This window comes from Hypanus sabinus, chromosome 4, assembly GCF_030144855.1.
Source record: "Hypanus sabinus isolate sHypSab1 chromosome 4, sHypSab1.hap1, whole genome shotgun sequence".
Lineage (NCBI taxonomy): Eukaryota > Metazoa > Chordata > Chondrichthyes > Myliobatiformes > Dasyatidae > Hypanus > Hypanus sabinus.
In genome coordinates this window covers 125,240,022-125,252,977 of record NC_082709.1, presented here as the reverse complement: position 1 = coordinate 125,252,977, position 12,956 = coordinate 125,240,022, and the positions used below count along the sequence as shown (strand labels likewise).

General features: G+C 41.6%; 1 protein-coding gene across 1 annotated transcript in view; it reads left to right on the top strand.

Moving 5' to 3' along the window:
* Window positions 1-2,059: 2,059 nt before the first annotated feature.
* Window positions 2,060-12,956, top strand: part of ltn1 (listerin E3 ubiquitin protein ligase 1) — a 119,125-nt gene continuing 108,228 nt past the window's right edge. The window contains exons 1-2 of the mRNA XM_059968094.1: window positions 2,060-2,365; window positions 12,061-12,264. Of these exons, the coding sequence (XP_059824077.1) occupies window positions 2,324-2,365; window positions 12,061-12,264 (246 nt within the window). The 5' untranslated portion in view covers window positions 2,060-2,323. The remainder of the gene's footprint in view (window positions 2,366-12,060; window positions 12,265-12,956) is intronic.

The following is a 12,956-nucleotide window of genomic DNA, read 5'->3' as shown; positions in this document are numbered from 1 at the left end:
ATACTCATAATCCCACCTAGTTTTGTATCATGGCAAATTTGGAAATATGACATTTGATCCTCATAGCCAAATCAATGATTGTGAATAGTTAGATCTCAAGCACTGATACCTTCAATGCCCAACAGTCACATACTGCCAAATGAAAAAGATGAACTTATTCCCACTTCACTTTTAGTGTGATAACCAATTCTCATTTCATGTGATCTAAGCCCTGTGTGGTACTTTACTGAAAGCTTTCTAAAAACCTAAGCACATCACATCCGTTATTTTCTTGACTATACATCTAGTCACAAGTTAAAGTACTCTTGTACATTACTCAATACATTAATTTTCTGTCATAGATAACTGCTAACTGCTCAATCTAATTATTCTTTTCAAGGTTTCTTGTTATTAAAAAAGACCACAACATCATTCCCATTACTGGTATTCATCTGAAAGATCAATAGTCCCCTCCCTTCTTAGATAATGAGGGCCACACTTGTTCCCCTCCATCCACAGGAATAATTCTGGAAAGCTTTGGGAAGGCAAAATTTAGAGACTTCAGTCTCTCCATTTCCATTCAACCACTCCTTTCAGTTCTGAGGCCCTTGATCCCATTGAAACATTTATTTTCTCCACCTCCCAAACAATTCCCCACACTTAGTTCCTTCACTCTTCAAATTCAAAAGATTGATATAGATCAATACTTAATTGATCCCAAATTAAATTACAGCATCACAGCGGTATTACAAGTGCACAGATATAAATATTAGAAGAGTAGTATAAAGAATTTCAAAAATAAGTTACCACAAACTAACAGGAGGGGGTCATCACTTCCCCAACTATAGGTTGACTCATAACGGCTGAGGTTTAGAACGACCTCATATAGCACTCTTCGGAGCAGAACAGTTGTCTTAGTCTATTACTAAAAGTGCTCCTCTGTTCAGCCAAGGAGACATGCAGAGGGTGAGAAAGATTGTCCAGAATTGCCAGTATTTTCCATAGGGTTCTTTGTTCGGCCACAGCCTCCAGTGTGTCCACTTTGATTCCTATAACAGAGCCAGCCTTTCTAATCAGTTTATTGAGCCTGTTGGCATCACCTGTGTTTATGCCATTGTTCCAGCACACCATTGCATAGAAGATTGTACTGATTACAATGGACTGGTAGAAGATGTGAAGGAGAGGCCTGCATATTCCAAAGAACCTAAGTCTCCTGAGGAAGTAGAGGTGACTTCAGCCCTTCTTGTACACAGCCTCTGTGTTGGTGCTCCACTCAAGTCTGTCATTCAGGTACACTTCCAAATAGCTGTAGGTCCTCACTACATCCATGTCCTCACCATCAATAGCAACAGAGAGCAATGCAAGCTTAGTCTTAAAGTCCATCACCATCTCCTTTGTCTTACTAATGTTGAGGCACAGATGATACAGTTTGCACTATTTGATAAAGTCCTTCACCAGGGCCCTGTATTCATCCTCTCATTCTCCCTTTATACATTCAACTATTGTCAACTCGTCAAGGAATTTCTGCAGATGACATGACACAGTACGTATCTAAAGGCATACCAGTTCCATCACCGAAAATAAATTATATGTTTATTTCCCAATGCCAAATGGCTCTTTTTTACACTGAGCCAGACAGCATCTATGGAAAAGAGTACAGGTGACATTTCAGGCGGAGACCCTCACAGCATCTGCAGGTTTTCTCTTGTTTGTGATTGGACTCCTTTTTACATCGCTCACCTTAATCCCATTAATGTCAGCTCTTTTTGGATCCCCCTTCGTTAAATCAACCATTTGATCACTACCCGAAGAAATCTGAAGATGCTGGAAATTCAAGCAACACACTCAAAATGCTGGTGGAACGCGGTAGGAAAGGCAGCATCTATAGGAAGAAATGCAGTCGACGTTTCGGGCCGAGACCCTTCGTCAGGACTAACTGAAATTAGAGATAGTAAGGGATTTAGCTCTGCTCATTTATCTGCTTTAAGAAGTTTCTGTGAACTGGTTTCCTACATTAAAGTTGTGACACGAATGTAGTGTTTATTATCTGTCATTGTCAAATGAATTCCGGCAACACTTTCAACACATTTAAGTTTGGTGAAAGATCTGTTCCTTCAAATCCATCCGCAACTACTGCTCCCGAGAAAAGAGGGAACGCCAGAGACGGAACTCCCTGTTGGCGCTGCGGTTTCCAGCCGGCGGCTAGTGAGGGACGGCAACCAGCCCGTTCACCTGCGCAAGCGCAACGCCTGGGCAGTGTGGAGAGTCGTGGCTCTCTGAAAGTAACCGAAGTTTGGCGTGGTGGCGGCGGACCCGATCCCGGCCTGGGGGAGGGGCACCTGTGATGGGTGGCAAAAACAAACAGCGAACCAAAGGCAACGTGCGGGTAAGTTATTGGCTTCCGCCACGACGCTGGTAAAAGCCCTTTGGCCCACGCAGCAATGTCAGCTGTTTTAGACTGTGTATCTCAGAAGCACCAATCTTCATTGCTGTTTCTCCATCCCAGTGCCGCAGAAACGTGGCCTGAATTTCCCCCCAAACTTGCACCTCTGGGCGCATGCAAAGAGCGCAGTATTTTTGACACACGGAATCTAGAAACCATTCCGTACAGGGCAAGATCTACAGACCTGGTGTCTTGTTTCTCGGATTGGGGGCGGAGGGGACAAGTTCTAGCCAGGACACCCGGGAGACTCGCTACTGACCTTTGGAATGGTGCTCTGGAATCTTAAGTCAACTCTCGAGAGGGCAAAGGAAGCGGAATACTTCCTCTGCAGCTCTGGGTTGTCAGTCTGACAGTGTGCTCACGCCAGTGATGTTATCCCTTCAAACAGGGAAGCACTTCCTCAAGGGTACCTTGTTTTATTTTGGTGAGGGGCTGTGGGAAATAAAAATTGAGTTGTTTTTTTCTTATTAGTGACTCAAGAAAACCCTGCTGTTTTTGCATTTGCTAGTACCGGCTTTGACTAACAGCTGACTGGAAAAGGACTGATCAGACCTAAATAGGCTGGGTTTTGTGATTTGTATATTGGGCAATATTACAGTGGTGTGTCTAAGGTATTGAGACACATCACTTGTGTTATGAAAAACCACCATGGTTAGTATCACCATAACTCAGTAGATAAACATACAGTTGTTCCATTAGTTCAGCTGAGTTTCCTCAATGGCAGGTGTCCAGGTGCTTTCGTTGGGGTTTGTTGCCTTCTTTCTTGAACTAGGATTCATGCTCCTCCTCTGGTGACTCTAAAGTTTGTGCATACATTGCTTTCAGATAATATTTGGGTTGGATAGTGGATACCACAGCAGTGCAGTTAGTTGAGCCCTGGTTCAGAGTTCCAGCAATCTTTGTTCAATCTTGACCTTGAGTGCTGCCTTTGTGCATCTGAAAGATGTACGAGTTGGTAGATTAATGCACCCCAGTATGTAATTGAGTTGTATAATCTTGAGATTAATGCACCCTAGTATGTAGCTGAGTATAATCTGAGATTAATACACCCCGATATGTAGCTGAGTAGTATAATCTGAGATTAATACACCCCGATGTGTAGCTGAGTAGTATAATCTGAGATTAATACACTCCGATATGTAGCTGAGTAGTATAATCTGAGATTAATGCACCCCAATATGTAGCTGAGTAGTATAATCTGAGATTAATACACCCTGATGTGTAGCTGAGTAGTATAATCTGAGATTAATACACTCCGATATGTAGCTTAGTATAATCTGAGATTAATACACCCCAATATGTAGCTGAGTAGTATAATCTGAGATTAATACACCCTGGTAGGTAGCTGAGTAGTATAATCTGAGATTAATACACCCCGATATGTAGCTGAGTAGTATAATCTGGGGAGTTGATGACGGCATGGAAAGAACAGATGGCTCAGGTAGGATTAGTATAAAAATGGGCACCTCATGCTTGACATGGTCTCAGTGGTCCAAAGGGCCAGATCACACTGTAACCCTATGGCAAGTTTTCCATTATTTTCAAGCACGAGAAAATCTGTGGGTGCTGGAGATCCAAGCCAACGTACACAAAATGCTGGAGGAACTCAGCAGGTCAGGCGCATCTAGGGAAAGGAGTACAGTCAATGTTTCAGGCCGAGATGCTTCTTCAGGATTATTTTACCTGTTCTGCAAATAACCTGTTGATAGTGATTAAGCTAAAATTGGCTACCTTAGGTGAGCTTGAAAATCAGAAAGCAGTAAAGATAAATATGGATGCTGCATGTGGAACACAAATTTGGCTTTCGAATAAATCACACCGTCTACAATGCTGCAGTGCTACAATCCAACCATTCCAGTTTCTGTTTTATCTGATTTATTTTACTGACAGTGCCTGGATTCTGCTAAAGAATTGTATGAAAGTAATGTAATTGATTACATGAGCCTTCATAGTGAGGGCTGTATAGAGATTTTACTCATCTGGTTTGACTTCATCCACATAGAGGGCATGTTGTCTGTGTGTGTGCACCCTTAACTCCTGGTGGAGTCGTCGGGGCGCAGTCATGACAAGCTTTTTGCACTGATCTTTTTGGTGATTGCTCATCATATGGCGTGTCTTGGGCATCTGAAACCTGGCAGAGCCCATCCCTCTCCAGGAATGACACAGAGAGCAGAGAGGGCTCAATTACTTTTGCTTTCCAATATACAGTGCATGCTTTTTAGCTGGAAATAGTGCAAATCTTATCATAGGCAGAATTGGCTTTGTCGATTTTCTTAATTTTAAGGAGTCAGAAGCAGAAAGTTATTTCAGGATAATGGTGCCCATGTTGGTCACACTGCAGTTGATACATTTTTTAGATATTGTTTGTTGCAATAGCCCAAATTGCTTTAAATGAGTAAGACTTAAGTTTACTACAGCCTCAGGTTGAAAAAAAAGCTTGGAATCAAACTCCAGTCATTCACAATGAGTGAAGGATGGTGTTTCAGTTCTAAGTTTAATCTTCATTCATGTCAAAACAGTATGTGGTTGAGGGAGTCCATAAAACTATCCTGGTAAGTAGGATTGTGTATGCCTGTAGTAAGGCTAATAGCCATGGTGGTGTGATTCATATTGCAACCAGTCAGACTTGATAAGCTTGTAAATTATTATATTTGTTTACATTTGTTCTATAACAGAATAGAATTTCAAAGCATGAATCCATATTCACTACTTCAGTAATTGGCTTACATTTTCTGTAATGTGCTTCAGAAATTCATTATTTATTTACAGTATCTGGGTATCACTGGCAAGTCTGTGTTTGTTTTCCATCTTTATTTGCCCTTGACAAGCTGCTGATGAGTCATCTTCTTGAACTGTTATAGTTTTCCCGCAGTTCCAGGATTTAGATTGTCTGTATTCCTTAGTAGGTGTGATGTGCAGTTTTGAAGGCAACCTTCTGGTGGTGATAAACGTCCTGCCCTTCTTGACGGTATAGGTTTGGGATTTGTTTTTCAAGAATGACGGGGAGATTAACTTGTAGATATAACACACTGCGGCCTCTGCAAGGTGGTGAAATGAATGACTATTTAAGGTCATTGATGGAGTGTCAATCAAACAGCACTTTTGGCCTGAATGGCATCATGCTTCTTTGTTGATTACTCATCCAGGCAAGTGGAGTATTCTACTAGCCTCCTGATTTGTGATTCATAGATAGGAAAATATTGGGGTCTCATGATGTGAAAGACCCAGCAGGATACCCAGCCTTGATCTGCTCTGTAGCCATGGTATTTATGTGATGGTGTAATTTAGTTTCTAGTCAGTGGTAACTCCAAAGATATTGATGAAGTGACTTAGCAACTGTAATGATTTTGAATGAAAAAATAATTGGTTAGATTCTCCCTTGTTTGAGGTATTTGTTGTCTGGCTCTCTTGTGGTGTAATTGCCCCTTATCGGCTCATGTCTGAATGTTTTGTAGGTGATGCTGAAGTAGCCTGAATAGTTGCAAATGGGCGACAGCCAAAATGGTTCAAAAAAACTTTGCCAGAGAGATGCATGGATTTGTAATTTGTCCATTGCCGATTATAAAAAGTAAGCAAGACTTTTGAATGAGCTGACTATTGGTTTACAATAAAAATATGGCTGTAGCAGAGCTTTGACCAGTAGCCAAACTGGACATTGAAGGTTTGGCGAGGAGGGCATTTCAATCAGGTCCACTGCCTGAGGGTAAAAGGCAGGTTGCGACAAAGCTTCGATCAGCAACTAATCGGTGTCTGGGATTGATTAGTAAGAGCAAATGAAAGGAAAGCAGGGGCAAGCGCTGCAGCTGTTGTTCGAGTGGACATAGATTGGTGATCTTGGAGGCTTCAGTCAGAGAAAGCAGAGGAAAGAAAAACTCATTTTTTCCACTTTTCTTCTTTATATCTGCTCAGTTAGGACAGTAGAGATGCCAAATTAGATGCTCCTCTTGTGGGACGTGGGATGACTGGGAGACCTCCAGTGTCCCTGACAACGGTGAGCTACCCTGCAGCTTCTAACAAACCACGTTAAGGAGTTGGAGCTGGAACTGGATGAATTCTGGATCATTTAGGAGGCTGAGGGGGTGATAGATAGGACATACAGATATGTAGTTACACCCAGTGTGCCGGACACAGGAAACTGGGTGACTGTCAGGAATGGGAAAGGGGCTAAGGAGCCTGTGCAGAGCACCCCTGTGGCCATCCCCCTCAACAACAGGTTTATCATTTTGATTACTGCCGGGGGTGGGGTGCCTATCAGAGAAAGTCAGTGATTGGGTCTCTGGCACTGAGTCTGTCTCTGTGACTCAGAAGGGAAGTGGGGAAAAAAAGCACTCTGTGGTGATAGGGGAATAGGCAGGAAGTTCTGTGGGCGAGAGTGAGATTCTCGGATAGTACATCACCTCCCGGGTGTCCGGATCCAGGATATCTTGGATCGAGTCCTGAGCATTCTTAAGTGGGAGGGTGAACAGCCAGAGGTCATGGTCCATGTTGGTACCAGCGACATGGGTAGGATAAGTGACGAGGTTCTGCTTGGGAAGTTTCGGGAGTTAGGTTCTAAGTTAATGGGCAGGACCTCCAGGATTATGATCTCAGGAATGCTACTCGTGCCACATGCTAGTGAGTCCAGAACTAGGAAGGCTATGCAGTTTAATATGTGGCTCAGGAGTTGGTGTAGGAGGGAGGGCATAAGATTTTTGGATCATTGAGCTCTCTTCCAGGGAAGATTGGACCTGTACAGAAGGGAATGCTTACACCTGAACTAGAGGGGCCTAATATCCTAGCGGAAAGGTTTATTAATGCTGCACGGTGGGGTTTAAACTAGAGTTTCAGGGGGATGGGAACCACATTGTTAGTGGAGAGGTTGTGGGAGTAGATGTTGGTAAGACCTCAGACAAAGTTAGGAATCAAAAGGTTGATCCGTGGCTAACAAAGAGAAGTCAAAGTCAACATAAAAGCCAAAGAGAGGGCACGTAATAGTAATAATAGAGCAAAAATTAGTGGAAAGTTTGAGGATTGGGAAGCTTTTAAAATCCAACAAAAGGCAACTAAAAAGGTAAAGATGGAATATAAAAGTAAGCCAGACAATAATATTAAAGAGGATACCAAAGGTTTCTTCAGATGTAAAAGAGAAGTGAGAGTGGATATTGGACCACTGGAAAACTATGCTGGAGAGGTAGTAATGAGGGACATTGAAGTAGCAGACGAACTGAATAAGTATTTTGCATCAGTCTTCACTGTGGAAGACACTAGTAGTGCGGTGGAAGCTCCAGGTGTCAGGAGGCATGAAGTGTGTGAAGCTACCATAACTAGAGAGAAGTTCTTGGGAAACTGAAAGGTCTGAAGGTAGATAAGTCACCTGGACCAGATGCTGTACACCCCAGAGTTCTGAAAGAGGTGGCTGAAGAGATTCAGGAGGCATTAAGATCACTAGATTCTGGAAGTGTTCTGGAATACTGGAAAATTGCAAATGTCACTCCAAGGGGAAAGGCAGAAGAAAGGAAGCTACAGGTCAGTTAGTCTGATCTCAGTGGTTGAGAAGATGTTGGAGTTAATCATCAAGTATGAGGTCGTATTGTACTTTGAGGCACATGATAAAGTAGGACATAGTGAGCATGGTTTCCTCAAGGGAAAATCTGTTGGAATTCTTTGAAGAAGTATTAAGCGGGATAGAAAAGGGGGAATCAGCTGATGTTGTGTACAGAACTTGGATTTTTAGAAGGCCTTTGACAAGGTGCCACACATGGGGCTGCTTAACAAGCTACGAGCCCATGCTATTACAGGAAGGATTCTAGCACGGATAAAGCAGTGGCTGATTGGCAGGAGGCAAAGAGCAGGAAACACCTGTGAGGATTTGGTCAACTTGCAACTGAAGGCATTCCCCCAAATGGTGAAGATGTTAAATATAAAGAACAGCAAGAGTCCAGTATTAGAAGTGTATAGATCTATCAAAAGGATTGTATGACTGAAGATGCGATTGCAGATAGGGAGTGTGAGACTTGAAAACAACAATATGACTTATTTAAAACTTGAGCATTACATAATACCAGATCTGAAATGGTCTGTTCCTGAATTTCTATTCTCTACCCCTTATCCATTTACAATTCAATTTAAAACCTTACCTACAAGTATTTATGTACAGACCTCAAGTGAATTAATCAGATCATGTGCGTTACCTAGTGACAGCAGGTTTCATTTGGAAGTCTTCTCAGTTTGCAAAGATGACAGTTGCCATTTGTCAAAGCCTTAAAGTTTTTCAGTACTTGTGTTTGTGAAATTTAGAATTTTAAAAAAATTGTTCAAGATTGAATACTTAAAACTAATTTAATAGCAATTGATTTGAAACAAACACATTAAATGATTTAAAAACTTCTGTAAATAATTAACCCAGACATATTTAAAACTATCTACCTTTCTTCCTTGTAGCTTTATCATTACAATTCAAGTGAATGTAGCTGAAAATCTGCAACAACTTTGTTGGGAATTCCAGTAAGCATCTGCCATGTCTTTGGTCTTGATGTTGAATTCAGTGATAGAATGTAACTGGCAAATTGGGGTGGCACATTTAAATTACTAGACACAAGGGTGAACATTTTTCACAACCATAATATGTCTTTACATGCTTTGATCAGTGTTAGTTATACTGGTGATGGTGGAAACATGAATGGATGAATTAAAATCAGGATTTTCTGGTCTGCTGTGTAGAAATTGCTAGACGTGACAATGTCATTTGTAGCTTTTCTCTCATATCTTTAGCTGCTATTTTGGCACAGCACAATTAAGGCAGTGCTTGAAGCTATATTTTATGTCCTGTGTCATCAGTTTTAATGCCAGCTCCTTTTTATTTCACTTCTTCGTAAATGATTACTCTGTAAGTGCCAAATATCATATAGCAATTGTAAATATTCTTCAAAGTCCAAAGTAAGTCTGTTATCAAAGTACATATACAACCCCAAGATACATTTTCTTGTGGGCATACACAATAAATCCAAGAAACACTGTAGAATCAATGGAAGATCATACCCTACAGGACAACTAATGTGCAAAAGGCACCAAACTGTGAATACAAAAGAAAAGTAAATAAATTAGCAATAACTATCAAGAACAGGAAAGTAGAACACAGAAACAGGCCCTTGGGCCCATCTAGTCTGTGCTAAACTATTTAAACTGCCTATTCCCACAGGGACCACAGCCATCCATGTACTTTTAAATGTTGAAATTGAGCTCACATGTACCACTTGTGCACACACCTCATTCCACACTCTTATGACTCTGAATGAAATTTCCTCTTGTGTTCTCCTTAAATGTTTCATATTGCACCCTTAACCCATGACCTCCAGTTGTAGCTCCACCCACCCTCAGTGGGAAAAGCCTGTTTGCACCTACCTTCTCTATACCCCGCATAATTTTGTATACCTCTGTCAAATCTCCTCTCAATCATCTACATGTCAAGGAATAAAGTCCTAACCAATTCAATCTTTCCCTATAACTCAGGTCCTCCAGAGCTGGCAACACCCCTGTGATTTCCTCTTGTGCAGTTTATCCCTGCTCCAGAAGAGGATCTGATGATAAAAAGCTGAAGTCTTGCATCTCAGTCACTCATTCATCTATTCTATCTTGCTATTTCTGTCCTGACTAGCACATGGTGCCTGGATAATCCAGGGATTACTAACTGACAATTTGTAAATATGTTAATTTTAGGTCCTGTTAAGTGGAACATGCCAGGACGTTATTGTCCTTGAATACAGTCTATAGATGTGGGAAGAGTTCAGTGATGGGGCAAGTGAAGTTACCCTTCTGGTTAAATAGCCTGATAGTTGGGGGCCATTAACTATTCCTAAACCTTGTGGTGTGTGTTCTGAGGCTCCTGTACCACCTTCCAGATGGTGGCAGTGAGAAGAGAGCATGGCCAGAGTGGTTGGCGTCCTTGATGATGGATGCTACTTTCCTGCAACAGCACTTCATGTAGATGGCTTTACCCTTGATGGACTGGGCCATGTCCACTACTTTTGTAGGATTTTCTATTCAAGAGCATTAGTGTTTCCATACCAGGCCATGATTCAACCAGTCAATATACTCTACACCACACATCGATACAAGTTCGTTAAAGTTTTAGATGTCAAGTGGAATCTTTGCAAACTTCTTTTTAAAAAAAAAAGTAGTGACACTGCCATTCTTTTTTTTGTTAAGTCAATTGTGTGCTGGGGCCAGGACAGATCCTCTGAAATGATCAACCGAAGGAACTTCAAGTTGCTGACCCTCTTTACCTCTGATCTCCTAGTGATGACTGGCTCATTGATATCCAGTTTGGTCCTCCTGAAGTAAATAATCAGCTCCTTGGTTTTGCTGTTATTGAGTGAGAGGTTGTTGATACGGCACCCCTCAGCCAAGTTCTCAATCTTGCTCCTACATGCCTATTCATCACCAGCTTTGATTCACCCTACAACAGTAGTGTCATCAACAAACTTAAATATGGCACTGGGGCTGTGCTTAGCCACTGAGTCATAAGTACAAACCAAGTAGAGCAGGGAGCTGGGGACAGCCTTGTGGTGTGTCTGTGCTGATGGAGATTGTATATGCCGAGCCAAAGTGACTGTTATCTGCAAGTGAGGAAATGGAGGATGCAATCACACAGAGGAATTGAGGCCAAGGTCTTGAAGCTTATTAATTAGCTTTGAGGGGATGATAGTGTTGAATGCTAAGCTGTAATCAATAAAGAGCATCCTGATGTATGATTTTTGCTGAACAGTTGTTCCAAGGTTGAGTAAAGAGCCAATGAGATGGCATCTGCTGTGGATCAGTTGTGCCAGTAGGCAAATTGGAGCGGTTACAAGTCACTTCTCAGACAGGATTTAATATGTTTCATCACCAACCTCTCAAAGCATTTCATCACAGTACTACTGGACGATAGTCATTGAGGCAGGTTGCCATGTTCTCCTTAGGCAATGATATAATAGAAACCTGCTTGAAGCAGATGGGTATCTCAGACTACTGATGCAAGAGGTTAAAGATATCGGTGAATACTCCAGCCAGTTAATCAGCACAGGTCTTCAGTACATGGATAGGTACCCCATCTGGGCTGGATGCTCTCGATGGGTTCAACCTCCAGAAGGATGCTCTTACGTCAGCCTCAGAGACTGAAATCCCACTGTCACTGGGGGCTGTGAGAGTTTGTGAAAGCTCCTCCATGTTTTGACAGTCAAAGTGAGCATAAACGCATCGAGGACTTCTGGGAGCGAAGCCTTGTTTTCACCTATGTCACTTCGATAACTTTGTAGGAGATGATAGAATTCAAGCCCTGCCACAGTTGTAAAGCATCCTACAGTGATTCAAGTTTGGTCCAGAATTGCCACTTTGCATATGAGATGGCTTTCTGGAGACCATTCCTGGACCTTTTCTTTCTTTCTTGGTGCCGGACCTGAATGCCACTGATCTGGCCCTAAGCATTTGCGGATCTCGTGGTTCATCCAGGGGTTCTGGTTGGGGAAGACTGAATGATTTTGAGGGTACACACTCATCTATGACTGTTTTTATAAAGTCCAGCATGTTGCATGAGCTAGTCAAATATTTTACTGGAGTATCTTTGCTCTTAATGAAATCTGCATAACTACAAATCTGGTTTCCTGTTCATTTTTTTTATACAGCCATCGAGCAGTGGTAAAGCAGCTGAGCTGCTAGCCAAAGACAAGGGTATAGTTCCAGGCTTTATTGGATTTGGAGCCACCCAGAATGAATTGGCTTATGTCCCTGCAGTCCAAGGCCTCGAAGAGGTGGACAGCTTGGTGGATGCTGACTTCCGAATGGTTCTGCGCAAAATGTCAAAGAGGGATGCAATCACTAAATTAAAAGTATGTTTTATTGTTGCATTTTGCTTATTTTCTGTAGCAGATATTGACATGTATCACATTATAAACTCACTCAGTAAAGTGTTGGAGCAAAGAGATACATTTACTATTTCTGGCATTTCTTTATACATACCATTTTTATTAGGGTGAAGGGCTATTCAGTTTGGATGGATGCATATTTGTCTTAATTTTGCTTAAAATTAAGATTTGCAGTTCTGTTTTTGGAGGCTTACAAATGTATTGTTTCAGCAAATGAAAGTACCAAAATGTGTACCAAATTCTGTCACAGACTGAGCAAATTTGTGCAATGATTAAAGTTCAGTAAGTACATATAATGCCAGAGAAATGTACGCAATATACAGTGGCATGCAAAAGTTTGGGTGCCCCGGTCAAAATTTCTGTTACTGTGATTAGTTAAGTGAGTAGAAGATAAACTGATCTCTAAACGTCATAAAGTTAAAGATGAAACATTCTTTTCAACATTTTAAGCAAGATTAGTGTATTATTTTTGTTTTGCACAATTTTAGAGTGGGAAGAAAAGGAAAGGAGCACCACGCAAAAGTTTGGGCACCCCAAGAGAATTGAGCTCTCAGATAACTTTTACCAAGGTCTCAGACCTTAATTATCTTGTTAGGGCTATGGCTTGTTCACAGTCATCATTAGGAAAGGCCAGGTGATGCAAATTTCAAAGCTTT